At 45.8% G+C, this 19,645-nt stretch overlaps 1 protein-coding gene across 1 annotated transcript; it reads left to right on the top strand.

The window, feature by feature from the left end:
* The first annotated feature begins 1,410 nt into the window (after positions 1–1,410).
* LOC126142869 (roundabout homolog 2-like) lies at positions 1,411–18,553 on the top strand. The gene is made up of 3 exons (XM_049915293.1): positions 1,411–1,417; positions 1,476–1,787; positions 18,486–18,553. Exons 1-3 carry the CDS (start codon positions 1,411–1,413, stop codon positions 18,551–18,553), a joined length of 387 nt encoding a protein of 128 aa, XP_049771250.1.
* The last annotated feature ends 1,092 nt before the right edge of the window (positions 18,554–19,645 follow it).

Below are 19,645 nucleotides of genomic sequence, written 5' to 3' on the forward strand. Positions count from 1 at the left end.
CAGGGATTTTACAAAATTTTAGTTCAGTTATTAAAGATGATTTTTTTCAATTGTGATGAAAATTCACAAAATTTTTTTGGAATTTTTTATTTATATATTCAAAAATATACAGATTTTTGGAAAAAGGCTGTGTTAAATTATGCAGAAGGTACTGTGTAACATTTACTGAAAGTTTGAAACAAATATGTTTGGAAGATCCTTAGAAAACATGTAATTAGTATGAGAAAATAAAAGTTTTGGGAATCGAGCGACAAAGATTGGATTAACTTTTTAGTGCATTCCAGGTCCATAGGATGGATTATCTTCATCCTCTGCAAACTCCTCCTCCAGCTTCCTCTTGTTCCTCCTCCTGTTTACTCTTGCTTGTATTTCTAGACTCTTTACAGGGCTGTCTGCAGGCGGAAGGCGTTCCTTGTCTAAAGCAAGCATCGCTCGTACCATGTTAGGATGTTATTATTTACAGTAATAACACATACCTTTGGCTTTCCAACATTTCTCCTTTTCTTAAAAGCCTTCAGAGGATTTCTAATAACTTTAGTTTTACTCATTATTATACTTCAACAAAACAGAGACTCAAAAAACAGAATTAATTACGAATATTTTCGAGATAACAACAGAGTAAATAAACATGAAACAATCGACAATCACAGCAGCGATATATATTGAACCATCACAGGTTAGCCACAACACATACTTTATCTCACATCACTAAAATGTACCTGATGAACACGGACGTTAATAATAACACCATTTGATAGCAGTTTAACAGCGCCACAGTGGGTCACGCCCATGTAGAACACATTTCAAAAAAAAATTTAAAAATAGTTGTAGTCTTCGGAATTGAATAAATTATATATCTATTAAAAGGTAACAGTCTGCAGATTCAAAAAACGCAAAAAAGTAAAAATTGAACTTTTCATGATTTTTGATCCTTTCCGGAGCCCCTTAAACTTAACTAACCTAAGGACATCACACACATCCATGCCCGAGGCAGGATTCGAACCTGCGACCGTAGTGGTTGCGCAGTTCCAGACTGAAACGCCTAGAACCGCTCGGCAACACCGGCCGGCCATACACACATCCTCAACAAGGGTGAATTGTTTTCATTTACATTTTTTGTCTGTTTCTGTTGTTAGCATGATGCGTATTACTCCATCAGGAAGTTGAGTCGTTTATAAGAGCAACCTGCACCGCGATATCTTATCGGTTTGGATTTCCGTCTTAGTGCCACTGGCTGGCAACGAGAGCCACTTACATAAAATTCAATGTCAAATTCAAATGAGCGGACGAAATCGGTCCTGTCGCCAAGACCTTGTCTGCTAATTTCGGTATTTTATGCAGGTGACTTCCCGCGAGGACCCGCTCTGACGGGATGATTCCGGAGCCCCTTAAGACGAGTGATGGGTCACGATGACAGGTAGATAATGTGCGCTCGGCACAGAAGGTAAGGTGTGTGTGTGTGTGTGTGTTGCCAGGGCTGCCGCTGCGGCCGCCGCGCATCACGGAGCACCCCACGGACGCGACGGTGCCGCGCCACGACCCGGCCACGCTCAACTGCAAGGCGGACGGCGAGCCCGAGCCCACGATCGCCTGGTTCAAGGACGGCGAGCCGGTGCGCACGTCGGCGGCGGACGCGCGCTCCAGCCGCGTGCTGCTGCCCACGGGCTCGCTCTTCTTCCTGCGCGTCGTGCACGGCCGCAAGGACTCCGACGCCGGCGTCTACTGGTGCGAGGCGCGCAACGCCGCCGGCGTCGCCAAGTCGCGCAACGCCACGCTCGAGGTCGCCGGTGAGTACCTGTGCCTGCAACTGGCGCTGCTCCGTGCGAGCGGTCCGTACCACATCGGGTTGACGGAGGAGATGGAGAAGATCCAAAGAAGAGCGGCGCGTTTCGTCACAGGGTTATTTGGTAACCGTGATAGCGTTACGGAGATGTTTAACAAACTCGAGTGGCAGACTCTGTAAGAGAGGCGCTCTGCATCGCGGTGTAGCTTGCTCGTCAGGTTTCGAGAGGGTGCGTTTCTGGATGAGGTATCGAATATATTGCTCCCCCCTACTTATACCTCCCGAGGAGATCACGAATGCAAAATTAGAGAGATTAGAGCGCGCACAGAGGCTTTCAGACAGTCGTTCTTCCCGCGAACCATACGCGACTGGAACAGGAAAGGGAGGTAATGACGGAGGAGATAGAGAAGATCCAAAGAAGAGCGGCGCGTTTCGTCACAGGGTTATTTGGTAACCGTGACAGCGTTACGGAGATGTTTAACAAACTCAAGTGGCAGACTCTGCAAGAGAGGCGCTCTGCATCGCGGTGTAGCTTGCTCGTCAGGTTTCGAGAGGGTGCGTTTCTGGATGAGGTATCGAATATATTGCTCCCCCCTACTTATACCTCCCGAGGAGATCACGAATGTAAAATTAGAGAGATTAGAGCGCGCACGGAGGCTTTCAGACAGTCGTTCTTCCCGCGAACCGTACGCGACTGGAACAGCAAAGGGAGGTAATGACGGAGGAGATAGAGAAGATCCAAAGAAGAGCGGCGCGTTTCGTCACAGGGTTATTTGGTAACCGTGATAGCGTTACGGAGATGTTTAACAAACTCGAGTGGCAGACTCTGCAAGAGAGGCGCTCTGCATCGCGGTGTAGCTTGCTCGCCAGGTTTCGAGAGGGTGCGTTTCTGGATGAGGTATCGAATATACAGGGTGATTCAAAAAGAATACCACAACTTTACGAATTTAAAACTCTGCAACGACAAAAGGCAGAGCTAAGCACTACCTGTCGGCGAATTAAGGGAGCTATAAAGTTTCATTTAGTTGTACATTTGTTCGCTTGAGGCGCTGTTGACTAGGCGTCAGCGTCAGTTGATCCTAAGATGGCGACCGCTCAACAGAAAGCTTTTTGTGTTATTGAGTACGGCAGAAGTGAATCGACGACAGTTGTTCAGCGCGCATTTCGAACGAAGTATGGTCTTAAACCTCCTGATAGGTGGTGTATTAAACGTTGGTATAAACAGTTTACAGAGAATGGCTGTTTGTGCAAAGGGAAAAGTTCTGGACGGCCGAGAACGAGTGATGAAAATGTAGCACGCATCCAGCAAGCATTTGTTCGCAGCCCAGGAAAATCGACTCGCAGAGCTAGCAGAGAGCTGCAAATTCCACAATCAACTGTATGGAGAGTCCTACGAAAAAGGTTAGTTATGTAACCTGAACGTCAACTACCCGAGGCGATGGATCGGCCGCCAGGCAGCCCGTGACAGAGCACTTCATCACTGGCCTCCAAGAAGCCCTGATCTTACCCCCTGCGATTTTTTCTTATGGGGGTATGTTAAGGACATGGTGTTTCGGCCACCTCTCCCAGCCACCATTGATGATTTGAAACGAGAAATAACAGCAGCTATCCAAACTGTTACGCCTGATATGCTACAGAGAGTGTGGAACGAGTCGGAGTATCGGGTTGATATTGCTCGAGTGTCTGGAGGGGGCCATATTGAACATCTCTGACCTTGTTTTTGAGTGAAAACAAAACCTTTTTAAATACTCTTTGTAATGATGTATAACAGAAGGTTATATTATGTTTCTTTCATTAAATACACATTTTTAAAGTTGTGGTATTCTTTTTGAATCACCCTGTATTCCTCCCCCCTACTTATACCTCCCGAGGAGATCACGAATGTAAAATTAGAGAGATTAGAGCGCGCACAGAGGCTTTCAGACAGTCGTTCTTCCCGCGAACCATACGCGACTGGAACAGGAAAGGGAGATAATGACAGTGGCACGTAAAGTGCCCTCCGCCACACACCGTTGGGTGGCTTGCGGAGTATAAATGTAGATGTGGATGTAGATGTAGAGGTGCGGTTGCTATCACGCGGCTGGCGGCTGCGGCAGCTGACGGAGCACTTCCCCACTGGGAACCGCCGTGAGCGGTTCCTTACAAGGGAAACGCCAAATCGTACCCCTCTCAGATTTAGTCGTAAAATGCCCCGTGGATAGCACGTCAAAACCTGAACACTGGTCAGACACGAAAACAGGAAGAAATTGTACTGAACTGTGAAAAAAAAGCAGCAAAATAGAAACAGTGAACGGTCCAAGCTCAAGATGGGCAACATCAAGTGAATTACACTACTGGCCATTAAAATTGCTACACCAAGAAGGAATGCAGATGATAAACGGGTATTCATTGGACAAATATATTATACCAGAACTGACATGTGATTACATTTTCACGCAATTTGGGTGCATAGATCCTGAGAAATCAGTACTCAGAACAACCTCCTCTGGCCGTAATGACGGCCTTGATACGCCTGAGGATTCCGTCAAACAGAGCTTCGATGGTCTCTACAGGTACAGCTGCCCATGCAGCTTCAACGCGATACCACAGTTCATCAAGAGTAGTGACTGGCGTATTGTGACGAGCCAGGTGCTCGGCCACCATTGACCAGACGTTTTCAATTGGCGGTCTGCAGAATGTGCTGGTAAGGGCAGCAGTCGAACACTTTCTGTATCCAGAAAGGCCCGTACAGGACCTGCAATATGCGGTCGTGCATTATCCTGCTGAAATGTAGGGTTTCGCAGGGATCGATTGAAAGGTAGAGCCATGGGTCGTAACAAATTGCCGTCAATGCGAACAAGAGGTGACCGAGACGTGTAACCAATGGCACCTCATACCATCACGCCGGTTGATACGCCAGCATGGCGATGACGAATACACGCTTCCAAAGTGCGTTCACCGCAATGTCGCCAAACACGGATGTGACCATCATGATGCTGTAAACAGAACCTGGATTCATCCGAAAAAAATGACCTTTTGCCATTCGTGCACCCAGGTTCGGCGTTGATTACACCATGGCAGGCGCTCCTGTCTGTGATGCAGCGTCAATGGTAACCGCAGCCATGGTCTCCGAGCTAATAGTCCGTGCTGCTGCAAACGTCGTCGAACTGTTCGTGCAGATGGTTGCCGTCTTGCAAACGTCCCCAGCTGTTGACTCAGGGTGGCTGCACGATCCGTTACAGCCATGCGGATAAGATGCCTGTCATCTCGACTGCTAGTGATACGAGGCCATTGGGATCCATCACGGCGTTCCGCATTACCCTCCTCAACCCACCGATTCCATATTGTGCTAAGAGTGATTGGATCTCGACCAATGCGAGCAGCAATGTCGCGATACGATAAACCGCAATCGCGATAGGCTAGAATCCGACCTTTATCGAACTCGGAAACATGATGGCATGCATTTCTCCTCCTTACACGAGGCATCACAACAACGTTTCACCAGGCAACGCCGGTCAACTGCAGTTGGTGTATGAGAAATCCGTTGCAAACTTTCCTCATGTCAGCACGTTGTAGGTGTCGCCACCGGCGCCAACATTGTGTGAATGCTCTGAAAAGCTAATCATTTGCATATCACAGCATCTTCTTCCTGTTGGTTAAATTACCCGTCTGTAGCACGTCATCTTCGTGGTATACCAATTTTAATGGGTATTAGTGTAAGATCAACAGTGTCATACTGGTTGCATGGTTACGGCGTAGAACTGCGAAGTGGGAGATCCTTGTTCAAAGCTCTCTCGACTCTTTTTCTTTTTTTTTTTTTCCACAAAATTATGAACTTACCGTCCTGTCATCGACGCAAACGATCTCCTTCTATAGTCTCGGCAACTGTCGTACTATACATTGGTTAAAGAATATGAGTCATATGGTAAGAATGTATTGGGTTGGGTTGGTTTGTTTGGGGAAGGAGACCAGACAGAGAGGTCATCGGTCTCGTCGGATTGGGGAACGAAGTCAGCCGTGCCCTTTCAAAGGAACCATCCCGGCATTTGCCTGGAGCGATTTAGGGAAATCACGGAAAACCTAAATCAGGATGGCCGGACGCGGGATTGAACCATCGTCCTCCCGAATGCGAGTCCAGTGTCTAACCACTGCGCTACCTCGCTCGGTAAAGAATGTATTACCGTCTCAAATAAATGTAATGAATAGTGAGAGTAGGCGAGACGGCGCATAGACTGTGAACTACACTCATGCTCATAAATAATAATGCTGATACATGGTGAAACAACCCTCTGGTCGGCGGTTTGCGGGTTTAAATCACCTCAGGGTATGACCATGCTGTGCATTTGACCTGCGGTCGTCGCACGGTTGCGCTGGCAGCAGTCCACATACGCAGAGGTTTGTTGGTGCATGTCAGAGTACGGTGCAGCGAGTAAGTGTGCAGACGTTTTCAGAGGTGCTAATGGTGACTATGTTAAAAATGGCTCAAAGGACACATATTGATGACGTTATGTGGGGTAGAATACTAGGGCGACTGGAGGCTGGTCAAACACGGCAGGTCGTAGCTCAGCCCTCCGTGTGGCACAAATTGTGATTTCAAGATTATGGCAACGATTCCAGCAGACAGGAAACGTGTCCAGGCGCTAGAGTACGGGACGTCCACAGTGTACAACACCACCAGTAGGCCTATATCTCACCATCAATGCCCGCAGACGGCCAGGTAGTCTTGCTCGGGACCTTACCGCAGCCACTGGAACAGTTGTCTCCAGACACACAGTCTACAGACGACTGAACAGAAATGGTTTATTCGCCTGGAGACCTGCAAGGTGCATTCCACTGACCCCTGGTCACAGGAGAGCTCGTGAAGTCTGGTGTCAAGAACACAGTACATGGTCATTCGAATAGTGGTCGCAGGTTATGTTCACGGACGAGTCCAGGCATACTCTGAACAGTGATTCTCGCCGGGTTTTCATCTGGCGTGAACGCGGAACCACATACCGACCCCTTAATGTCCTTGAAAGGGACCTGTATGGAGGTCGTGGTTTCATGGTGTAGGGTGGGATTATGATTGGTGCACGTACACCCCTGCATGTCTTTGACAGAGGAACTGTAACAGGTCAGGTGCATCGGGACGTGATTTTGCACCAGTATGTCCGTCTTTTCAGGAGTGCAGTGGGTCTCACCTTCCTCCTGAATGATGACAACGCATAGCCCTATCAAATGGTTCAAATGGCTCTGAGCACTATGCGACTTAACTTCTAAGGTCATTAGTCCCCCATAACTCAGAACTAATTAAACCTAAATAACCTAAGGACATCACACACATCCATGCCTGAGGCAAGATTCTAACCTGCGACCGTAGCGGTTGCGCGGTTCCAGACTGTAGCGCCTAAAACCGCTCGGCCACCCCGGCCGGTCATGGCCCCATGGAGCTACCATCGTGGAGGAGTACCTTGAAACAGAACAAATCGCGCGAATGGAGTGGTCTTCAGACATAAACCTCATCGAGCACGTCTGGGATGATCTCGGTCCACGTATCGCTGCACGTCTTCAAACCCATACGGCACTTCAGCAGCTCCGACAGACACTGGTGCAAGAATGGGAGGCTATACTCCGGTAGCTACTCGACCACCTACTCCAGAGTATGCCAACCCGTTGTGCGGCCTGTGTACGTGTGCATGGTAATCATATCCCACACTGATGCCAGATTAGATGCGCAGGAAACAGTGGCGTTTTGTAGCACATGTGTTTCGCGACGGTTTTCTTAACTTATCACCAATACCATGTGTGTTCCCTATGTGACTTTGCTATTAGCGCCAGTGCCACGATGTGTGACAACACATTCTGCAATTATCCTTGATTTATGACCATGAGTGTATGTTGTTGTTGTTGTTGTTGTGGTCTTCGGTCCTGAGACTGGTTTGATGCAGCTCTCCATGCTACTCTGTCCTGTGCAAGCTTCTTCATCTCCCAGTACCTACTGCAACCTACATCCTTATGAATCTGCTTAGTGTATTCATCTCTTGGTCTCCCCCTACGATTTTTACCCTCCGCGCTGCCCTCCAATACTAAATTGGTGATCCCTTGATGCCTCAGAACATGTCCTACCAACCGATCCCTTCTTCTGGTCAAGTTGTGCCACAAACTTCTCTTCTCCCCAATCCTATTCAATACTTCCTCATTAGTTATGTGATCTACCCATCTAATCTTCAGCATTCTTCTGTAGCACCACATTTCGAAAGCTTCTATTCTCTTCTTGTCCAAACTATTTACCGTCCACGTTTCACTTCCATACATGGCTACACTCCATACAAATACTTTCAGAAATGACTTCCTGACACTTAAATCTATACTCGATGTTAACAAATTCCTCTTCTTCAGAAACACTTTCCTTGCCATTGCCAGTCTACATTTTATATCCTCTCTACTTCGACCATCATTAGTTATTTTGCTCCCCAAATAGCAAAACTCCTTTACTACTTTAAGTGTCTCATTTCCTAATCTAATACCCTCAACATCACCAGATTTAATTCGACTACATTCCATTATCCTCGTTTTGCTTTTATTGATGTTCATCTTATATCCCCCCTTCAAGACACCATCCATTCCATTCAACTGCTCTTCCAAGTCCTTTGCTGTCTCTGACAGAATTACAATGTCATCGGCGAACCTCAAAGTTTTTATTTCTTCTCCATGGATTTTAATACCTACTCCGAATTTTTCTTTTGTTTCCTTTACTGCTTGCTCAATATACAGATTGAATAACATCGGGGAGAGGCTACAACCCTGTCTTACTCCCTTCCCAACCACTGCTTCCCTTTCATGTCCCTCGACTCTTATAACTGCCACCTGGTTCCTGTACAAATTGTAAATAGTCTTTCGCTCCCTGTATTTTACCCCTGCCACCTTTAGAATTTGAAAGAGAGTATTCCAGTCAACATTGTCTAAAGCTTTCTCTAAGTCTACAAATGCTAGGAACGTAGGTTTGCCTTTCCTTAATCTTTCTTCTAAGATAAGTCGTAAGGTCAGTATTGCCTCACGTGTTCCAGTATTTCTACGGAATCCAAACCGATCTTCCCCGAGGTCGGCTTCTACTAGTTTTTCCATTCGTCTGTAAAGAATTCGTGTTAGTATTTTGCAGCTGTGACTTATTAAACTGATAGTTCGGTGAGTGTATGTTACAGCAAGGGAATTCAAGAGTCAAAACTTTCGAAATGGAACATAAGAATCATAACATGTGGTACTGGCCTAGAAGTCTGTTCCAAAAATTTCGTAATATTCGTAGTTTCTCGACAATGGTGCGTTGGAGCGAAACGCGACTGGCATCCCTCCAGACGCCAGTGTTTAATGTGTAACTGCCGGAAGTATCATTTTTGCATGTCTTTTAGTTATTGTTCAGTGCTGTATTGAGTAGAACGCTGTGTCGCACACTTTCCGAATTTCGAGGTGGCAGAGTTAGAGGAGCTTGAAACTTAAGAAAAGCTTTACGGTGACACGCCAAACGATGCAGGAGGCCTATGATGATGAGTTCTTAAGTCCTACTCGGTGTTACGAATGGTTCCCACGGTTTAAGAAGGGCCGGACGGAAGTTAAAGATGACCCTCTTTCAGGACACCAGGAAGCCCTTCGACGTCTACCGACGACGCTCATTTCAGGAACGTCAACCGAATTGTGCGTGACAATCGAAGAATGACTGTCAGTGAGATTGAATTTCAGTTGGATCGTGTCCTGAAATCCTGACACAGCATCTTGAAACGCATCGTGTTGCCTCCAAGTTCGTCCCACGGCTCAAGAGTCAAACCGGAGAAACCTTCGCCACTCAACCTGCGAAGAGCTTTTAGATCAAGCAAATGACATTGAGATATTCCTTAAGGGGGTCGTGACTGGCGATGAGACGTGGATCTACCGTTATGATGTTGAGACCAAGGTTTAATCTTCACAGTGGGTCGGGAAAGGTTCTCCGAGACCAAAAAAAGCTCGCCAGTTGAGTTAAAATGTCGAAGCCATGCTGATAGTTTTCTTCAACTTTGAGGGATTAGTTCATCATGAATTCGTGCCACAAGGACAAACTGTTAGTCGATGGACGTGTTCTGACGCCCGTGGGAAAATGTGAGAAGGAAATGGTCTGATATGTGGCAAGACAATTCATGGCTCTTTTATGACGGTATCGCACCTGCGCATTCATCCCCTTTGGTGCGTGATATTGCATCATCATCATCATCATCATCATCATTTAAGACTGAGTATGCCTTTCAGCGTTCAGTCTGGAGCATAGCCCCCCTTATACAGTTCCTCTATGATCCCCTATTCAGTGCTAACTTTGGTGCCTCTTCTGATGTTAAACCTATTAGTTCAAAATCATTTTTAACCGAATCCAGGTATCTTCTCCTCGGTCTGCCCCGACTCCTCCTACCCTCTACTGCTGAATCCATGAGTCTCTTGGGTAACCTTGCTTCTCCCATGCGTGTAACATGACCCCACCATCTAAGCCTGTTCGCCCAGACCGCTACATCTATAGAGTTCATTCCCAGTTTTTCTTTGATTTCCTCATTGTGGACACCATCCTGCCATTGTTCCCATCTACTAGTACCTACAATCATCCTAGCTAGTGGTTCATGGTGTGGGTTCCTGTAGTCATGTCCTAGTTCATGAACCACGGGCAACGTATGAGTGACCAAGTAAGTGGTCCCGACAGTCGGGATACCAGTTACTTCGGAATAAGGCTGGGCATCTCGGACATATTCTGAGTCGTGGTCACCTTTGTGCTCATACGGCAAAGACTACCAAATCCACCGGTTAGTCCCTCAGCCGTTAGGGGTAAAACCCAATGGGACTCGGGGCAAGTAAGGCTAGCAATCTGCTTCCCTGGTACTTTAAATATGATGCTGGCAACAATCAGAGTGACTATTGCACAAAGAACGAAATCACTGTGCTGCTTCATCCTCCGTACTGTACAGACATGGCCCCTACGGACACTTTTTTTTATTTCCAAAGTTCAAAACCCCGCTGAAGCGACGAAGGTTTGCAACGATAGACAAGATAACCTCGCAGACGGCGCTTGGCGCGATCCAGCCAAAATTGCTTCTGGGAGTGCAAACAGTGTTGGGAGCGGCGTATCAATTGTGGAACCGAGTATTTCGAAGGAGACGATGCACAATAAGTAAAAGGTAAGCGTAGAAGATTTTTGTGGACAACGTTCCATAATTTCATGAACAGACCTCGTATGCTTCTCTGGAACTCCCTTCGTTACACCTCGCTGTTGCAGACGGTCGTTGCACCACGACACAGACTCGAATTTGAATATAGCGAACAGACACCTCAATGACCGGACGGATATTTCATAATTTTGTGAAACATGTAGGGGCACGACGGAGATTTGAACGGATCTCTCCCGTCGTAGTCTGAGACCGTCACCACATAGCCACTCCGTTACTACGCTGATTCGCTCGATGTTGCACGTCTCGAGATTGGACCAGTCACTGTTTCTATTTTGCTTCTTTTTTCACAGTTCAGTAAACCTTCTTCTTGTTTTCGTGCTTGATCTGTGTTTAGTTTTTGACGGTCTATCCACTGCGCCATCTTAGGGGGTGGGTGCGATGGGGAGTTTCCCCATTCTAGTAGCGTCTCTGGCTTATAGCGACTGGCGAGCCGCATCGGCAATGCGGCTAGACCATTCGGATAGCAGTTTGCAGTACACTGCTACTACGGAAGCTGTTCAACTGGAAGACGGCATAGAAGTTAACGAAGAATACGAAAACCTAGATTTGCTGTTGCACAGAAGTTCTGCTACTTTCTAACAGCTGAACAACTTCTTTTCGAGTATCTCAGTGACAGGTAATCCGCCACCTCTCTCCAACAAAACAAAGATCATTGCTGTAATAAAGCCGAACAGAGAGCCCTCGGAAGTTGAATACTTTTTATTTATTTATTTATTTATTTATTGTTCCGTGGGACCAAATTAAGGAGAAGTCTCCATGGTCATGGAACGAGTCAATACATGAAATTATAACACGATATTAGAAACAGATAAAATGAAATATAAAAAAAACATATTCAGGTGACAAGTCGTAAGTTTAAATGAAGACAATCAACAATGTAACACTGGAATTTGCTTAATTTTTTAGCTCTTCCATGAGCTCTTCGACAGACTAGAAGGAGTGAGCCATGAGCAAACTCTTCAGTTTAGACTTAAAAGAGTTTAGGCTACTGCTAAGATTTTTGAGTTCTTGTGGTAGCTTATTGAAAATGGATGCAGCAGAATACTGCACTCCTTTCTGCACAAGAGTCAAGGAAGTGGATTCTACATGCAGATTTGATTTCTGCCTAGTATTAACTGAGTGAAAGCTGCTAACTCTTGGGAATAGGCTAATATTGCTAACAACAAACGACATTAAAGAAAATATATACTGTGAGGGCAATGTCAGACTTCCCAGATTTTTGAATAGGGGTCGACAAGAGGTTCTCGAACTTACACCACATATAGCTCGAACAGCCCGTTTTTGAGCCAAAAATACCCTTTTTGAATCAGAAGAATTACCCCAAAAAATAATACCCTACGACATAAGCGTATGAAAATATGGGAAGTAGACTACTTTTCGTGTTGAAGTGTCACTTATTTCAGATACTGTTCTATTGGTAAATAAAGCAGCATTTAGCTTCTGAACAAGATCCTGGACATGGGCTTTCCACAACAGCTTACTATCTATCCGAACGCCTAGGAATTTGAACTGTTCCGTCTCGCTTATAATATGCCCATTCTGTCTGATCAAAATATCGGTTCTTGTTGAATTTTGAGTTAGAAACTGTAAAAACTGAGTCTTACTGTGATTTAGCATCAAATTGTTTTCCAAAAGCCACGAACTTATTTCATGAACTACATTATTTGTTACTGTTTCAATATTACACACAAGATCCTTCACTATCAAGCTGGTGTCATCAGCAAACAGAAATATTTTTGAATCACCTGTAATACTAGAAGGCATATCATTTACATAAATAAGAAACAGCAGTGGCCCCAGCACCGACCCTTGGGGAACGCCCCACTTAACAGTGCCCCATTGGGACTGAACATCACTACCACTCTCAATATTGCGGAGAATTACCTTCTGCTTTCTGTTTTTAAAGTAAGAGACGAACCAATTGTAAGCTACTCCCCTTACTCCATCATAATGGTCCAACTTCTGCAGTAATATTTTGTGGTCAACACAGTCAAAAGCCTTCGTTAAATCAAAGAAAACACCTAGCGTTCGCAACCTTTTATTTAATCCGTCCAAAACCTCAGAGAGAACAGAGAATATACCGCTCCACTGCTCTCGTTAGAATCACTTTCATGATCCTGGAGAGGCTCATTCGTAACAGAATCTACTCGGCCATCGACAAACACGTCCCCGTAGAGCAGTGTCGGTTTACGCCAGGAGGAGTCTGTAAGGAACAGGAGTAAACATAGCAACACTCTTCCAAAGTGGCTTTGAGCAGCAAAAGATAAATCTGGGGATCTTCTTAGGTCTAACTGCAGCCCATGATAACGTCTGGCGTGAACACTCAGCGACTTCAGATTGTTTTCTCCGCAATTTTGAGGAAAAATATTTTTCGGGGAGAACTTTTGCAGAAACTGAAACCTTGGGGAAATTTTTGGGAAACAAAATTTCGGTACTGGGAAAATTTAGGAAGTATTTTATCTGGGTAGCCTTACTACTAACGGCATCTCTGGTATTTTTAGTTCAAGCAACATAAACTTGGTTTTCACTCTGTCTTCAAATCAATCGCTGCACCTTTCCTTCTGTGGGAAACGTTACGCTCAACTTGGTGACACGTCTCTGTGACGTCATTACTCGTATGACGTTTACATAACCAGTTTCAACCGTTTGGGATGTCTGTCGACTTTCATGATCGTACCGAGTTGCAAACACTGATCACAAATAATAGTTTAAAGAAATAGATAGATTTAAGATATTTGGGGGAAGTTGCCGGAAATCTCTTTTTTGTGGGGCGTGGCCTGCCATACTTTATAGTATATATAGTATGCATAGCATGTACAGGGTTATTACAAATGATTGAAGCGATTTCACAGCTCTACAATAACTTTATTTTTGAGATATTTTCACAATGCTTTGCACACACATACAAAAAATCAAAAAGTTATTTTAGGCATTCACAAATGTTCCATATGTGCCCCTTTAGTGATTCGGCAGACATCAAGCCGATAATCAAGTTCCTCTCACACTCGGCGCAGCATGTCCCCATCAATGAGTTCGAAAGCATTGTTGATGCGAGCTCGCAGTTCTGGCACGTTTCTTGGTAGAGGAGGTTTAAACACTGAATATTTCACATCACTATGCGTGAAACTTGCCCACACGCGTTCAACCGTTTCTTCGCTCACTGCAGGCCGACCCGTTGATTTCCCCTTACAGAGGCATCCAGAAGCTTTAAACTGCGCATACCATCACCGAATGGAGTTAGCAGTTGGTGGATCTTTGTTGAACTTCGTCCTGAAGTGTCGTTGCACTGCTATGACTGACTGATGTGAGTGCATTTCAAGCACGACATACGCTTTCTCGGCTCCTGTCGCCATTTTGTCTCACTGCGCTCTCGAGCGCTCTGGCGGCAGAAACCTGAAGTGCCCGCATCTCGTGGTCGTGCGGTAGCGTTCTCGCTTCCCACGCTCAGGTTCCCGGGTTCGATTCCCGGCGGGGTTAGGGATTTTCTCTGCCTCGTGATGGCTGGGTGTTGTGTGCTGTCCTTAGGTTAGTTAGGTTTAAGTAGTTCTAAGTTCTAGGGGACTGATGACCGTAGCAGTTAAGTCCCACAGTGCTCAGAGCCATTTGAACCAAACCTGAAGTGCAGCTTCAGTCAAACAAAACTTTATGAGTTTTTCTACGTATCTGTAGTGTGTCGTGACCATATGTCAGTGAATGGAGCTACATTGAATTTATGAAATCGCTTCAATCATTTGTAATAGCCCTGTATAATATGTACAGTAAGTATATGCGAAAGTGTTCTTTGCTTCGGTTTTTGATTAGCAATAATAGTAAAGTTGTATTGTAGTAGTAATGAGTGGTTATACCGTGGGTTCGAATCGATGTCCTTAGGTTTAAGTAGTTCTAAGCTCTAGGAGTCTGATGACCTCAGATGTTAAGTCCCATAGTGCTCAGAGGCATTTGAACCATTTGAACGACTGTGACGATATTCCGTAGGCACGCAAAATCACTACAAGCCGCTTGTGTGCTCCAGTATCGAGTTCTGGAAATCAAGAAATACGGTATCGGCCTGAAATCCCTTGTCAATAGCACACAACTCTTCGTGTGCGTAAAGAATTGATCTGCAATACTCGTAATGGAGATTTTGCTGCCCGTGTCTGTAAGATAAGAGCTGTCCTCGTCTTGGCGGCTTTCGCCGGGTTAGCCTCTCCCTGCCAGATTTCGGGTGCCGGAGCGCCGTGCTTTCTTGCGGCCTCCGCGCCGGCGCAGCGATCCATTCCGCTGTCGGCTTGCAGCGGCTCCGCCTCAGCCGCCGTCTTCTCACGCCCTTTGTGATCCGCGGAGGAAAGAAATGGCTCCGATCCTCAGATCCCATTTATTTTTCTCTCTTTCCCTTTCCGGGCGCCCGAGAGAGGCTGAGAAGTTAATTAACGTAATTGCAGGCGATAAGTGGTTTCGACCATTAACGGTGAGGCGACTGCTGCGCCCCGGGCGACTCCTAACGCATCCAGCCGGAGGTGGCGCACTGAACCACGGGGTCTGTCCCTCGCAGCGTTAAACTCAACACCAGTCGCGCCAGTAAAAATTTTTATTTCTGTTTTTGAGTCGTCAGTCAATCGACTGAGTGGAGAGCGTTCTCCGTCGTATGACGCCGCATGGTTTTCTCTTCCTCTCCCTCTCCAGGTGGCTGAGAGAGGAACTCTCTTGTTCTCTATACACGGTGAACCAAAGCTAGCGCACTCGAAAGCCACACCGCGAGTCCTTGCGCAATAGCACTACAAGAACATCTCTAGTGTATCAGACGAACAGAATACGATTTGTATAATTACACAAAACTTGTATTTTGAGTTAGACACTGGACTCGCATTCGGGAGGACGACGGTTCAATCCCGCGTCCGGCCATCCTGATTTAGGTTTTCCGTGATTTCCCTAAAATCACTCCAGGCAAATGCCGGGATGGTTCCTCTGAAAGGGCACGGCCGACTTCCTTCCCAATCCTTCCCTAATCCGATGAGACCGATGACCACGCTGTCTGGTCTCCTTCCCCAAACCAACCAACCAACCTTGTATTTTGAGAACGGAGGCGTAGCACACGTCGCATTACGGGATCTTTCTCGCAGACTAGTGAATGAGGTCTGTAGTTGAGCCGTGTCGTGTCAGATGGCAGCACATTACTTGGCAACTGAAACACCTCTTTATTGCACTCGTGTCCAGAAAAAAAGAACACCTTGAACGACAAGAGGTAGGACGTTCATATTGACAGGATATTTTCATTAGTATGTTCTGCAGAAATGAGTAGCCTTTGAGTTACCTCAGTTCAGCACTTGTCCTGCTGCTTAGTAGCCACAGGGCCGGCCTTGCTTGATGGCGTGAATGGCATCCTGTGGTACGGCCATCCAAGCTGCATTTGTCACATCGCATATATCACTTGCACTTTCCGTTTTGTGATCAATATATGTTGACAAACGTGGTTGTGTTGAAAGCCAGCATCGCGTCTCATAAGAGATTTCACAAACGTGTTCGACAGATTCCTTGATAACTGAATAGCAGAAGGATGACTTCACAGCCAAGACTTCCGCGGTAGAATAATTTATAGAATGCCCTGCGTAGAGACGACGTTCGGCTGTGGCTGACGTACTGAGATGTGAAAGGCGGGTCTGGCAGCTCCAGCCACCTATCATGAACAGTGTGCGCGGTCTGACCATTGAGCAGTCTACCATTTGCCACCATGACAGAGGAAGACTGCACTGTAGTTCCTTCACTAGATTGTCGCACAGATGACAAAGTGGTAGATATCGAAATAGACGACAGAGGGATAGAGAAACAATTAAAATCGCTCAAAAGAGGAAAGGCCGCTGGACCTGATGGGATACCAGTTCGATTTTACACAGAGTACGCGAAGGAACCTGCACCCCTTCTTGCAGCGGTGGACCGTAGGTCTCTAGAAGAGCGTAGCGTTCCAAAGGATTGGAAAAGGGCACAGGTCATCCCCGTTTTCAAGAAGGGACGTCGAACATATGTGCAGAACTATAGACCTATATATCTAACGTCGATCAGTTGTAGAATTTTGGAACGCGTATTGTGTTCGAGTATAACGACTTTTCTGGAGACTAGAAATCTACTCTGTAGGAATCAGCATGGGTTTCGAAAAAGACGGTCGTGTGAAACCCAGCTCGCGCTATTCGTCCACGAGACTCAGAGGGCCATAGACACGGGTTCCCAGGTAGATGCTGTGTTTCTTGACTTCCGCAAGGCGTTCGATACAGTTCCCCACAGTCGTTTAATGAACAAAGTAAGAGCATATGGACTGTCAGACCAATTGTGTGATTGGACTGAAGAGCTCCTAGATAACAGAACGCAGCATGTCATTCTCAATGGAGAGAAGTCTTCCGAAGTAACAGTGATTTCAGGTGTGCCGCAGGGGAGTGTCGTAGGACCGTTGCTATTCACAATATTCATAAATGACCTTGTAGATGACATCGGAAGTTCACTGAGGCTTTTTGCGGATGATGCTGTGGTATATCGAGAGGTTGTAACAATGGAAAATTGTACTGAAATGCTGGAGGATCTGCAGCGAATTGACGCAGGGTGCAGGGAATGGCAATTGAATCTCAATGTAGACAAGTGTAATGTGCTGGGAATACATAGAAAGAAAGATCCCTTATCATTTAGCTACAATATAGCAGTCAGTAACTTGAAGCAGTTAATTCCATAAATTCTCTGGGAGTACGCATTAGGAGTGATTTGTAATGGAATGATCATATAAAGTTGATCGTCGGTAAAGCAGATGCCAGACTGAGATTCGTTGGAAGAATCCTAAGGAAATGCAATCCGAATACAAAGGAAGTAGGTTACAGTACGCTTGTTCGCCCACTGCTTGAATACTGCTCAGCAGTGTGGGATCCGTACCAGATAGGGTTGATAGAAGATATAGAGAAGATCCAACGGAGAGCAGCGCGCTTCGTTACAGGATCATTTAGTAATCGCGAAAGCGTTACGGAGATGATAAACTCCAGTGGAAGACTGCAGGAGAGACGGTCAGTAGCTCGGTACTGGCTTTTGTTGAAGCTTCGAGAACATACCTTCACCGAGGATTCAAGCAGTATATTGCTCCCTCCTACGTATATCTCGCGAAGAGACCGTGAGGATAAAATCAGAGAGAATAGAGACCACACAGAGGCATACCGACAATCCTTCTTTCCACGAACAGTACGAGACTGGAATAGTAGGGATAACCGATAGAGGTACTCAAGGCACCCTCCGACACACACCGTCAGGTGGCTTGCGGAGTATCGGTGTAGACGTAGACGTAGATGTCAGTTAACAGCTGTCTTTTTACAGATACGAAGATTTTTTTGTCTGCATATGACAGGTATCGCCCGAATGATGTAGAAAATTATTGAAAACAGTGCCTGATGAGTTATTCAAAGTGCCGCTTTAAAACGAAATGGAAATAACAAATCAGTGAGCACTACAAAAACTTCTGGATTTGCGATGGCTGCATAAAATAACGGTGTTGTTGTGTGCAGGAGCTGAAAACGGAGGTAAATCTTTCGCCCGCTGTGCACCTTGTGATAGGCCAGGCTCGCGGGCGTAGGGACTGTGGCCTAGCTTCCAAGCACACCTGCGCCGGGGCCGTTGAATGGGCCCTTGGCACGAGGTCAAGTAATCGCCGGCCATTTGGGAGATTGCATTAAAATTACACGCAATAGCTCCTCGCGGGACGGACTCCGCTCGAGTCCTTTCGGAGCCCTGCCGAGCTGCGCCGCGCGCATGCGCACTAGGTTTCCCACCGACTAACCAACGCATATACTCTACTGTACCACGGCCTGCGCATGCGCCGGAGGTTCCCCACCCTCCGGCCAGCGCACATACTCTACTATTCCACAACATATCCCACTAAGTGTGCCATATGATGAGCATTGCTCAGTTTATTCACAATAATGTGCAACTCAGAGGCCGAATAATGCGTTCTCAAGCAGAAGTCCTTTAATATGCTGTCCAGCGGCATTTTCCTACCTCCAAACTACAATCAACACAACTCGTCAATGGAGTATTACCATTTCGCCTTTCCGTCGTACGATATGGACGTCTCAATATATTTTCGTCGAGCTTACATCTGTGCTGATTTAAGCATTAAAAATTGTCCATAGTTGCCTTAACGTACTGGATACGTGGATCATAAACAGATAAAATGAATATCTTTCTGAAATATGCCAAAAAAGTACCTGAAAAGTTTCAAGAAACGGCTAGGAAAAGACCTTCGAGTGACAGAGGAATTACTGAGGCGCCACAAAAAGAAACTAATAGAATTACTAGCAGAATGAAGGAATTTAGAATCTTTCTATACCGATGTAATGAAGCATCTTTGTTTTGTTTTGAAATGCATACAGCTGTCTCTTCATTGCCAGCGATCTCAGAGTAGAAAACTAATACATTACGATACCTTAGCCATTGATATGACAGTTTTGTATAACAACGAGTTTGTGATCTGTACTGTTTCAGGTAAAAGCTTTAACGTTTTCTGAGAATAATGACTTCAAATAAATAATAGCTACTATCTATTTTCATGTTTTAATGTACAAGTTATCACTAATAGATTTAGAGATATGTAGATAGTCTCTAGTGATTGCTGTCGAGTTTACTCAAATTTAAGTGTGAAGCAAACGTAAACGATCAGTTACAGTCA

The sequence above is a fragment of the Schistocerca cancellata genome, chromosome 1 (assembly GCF_023864275.1).
Source record: "Schistocerca cancellata isolate TAMUIC-IGC-003103 chromosome 1, iqSchCanc2.1, whole genome shotgun sequence".
NCBI lineage: Eukaryota > Metazoa > Arthropoda > Insecta > Orthoptera > Acrididae > Schistocerca > Schistocerca cancellata.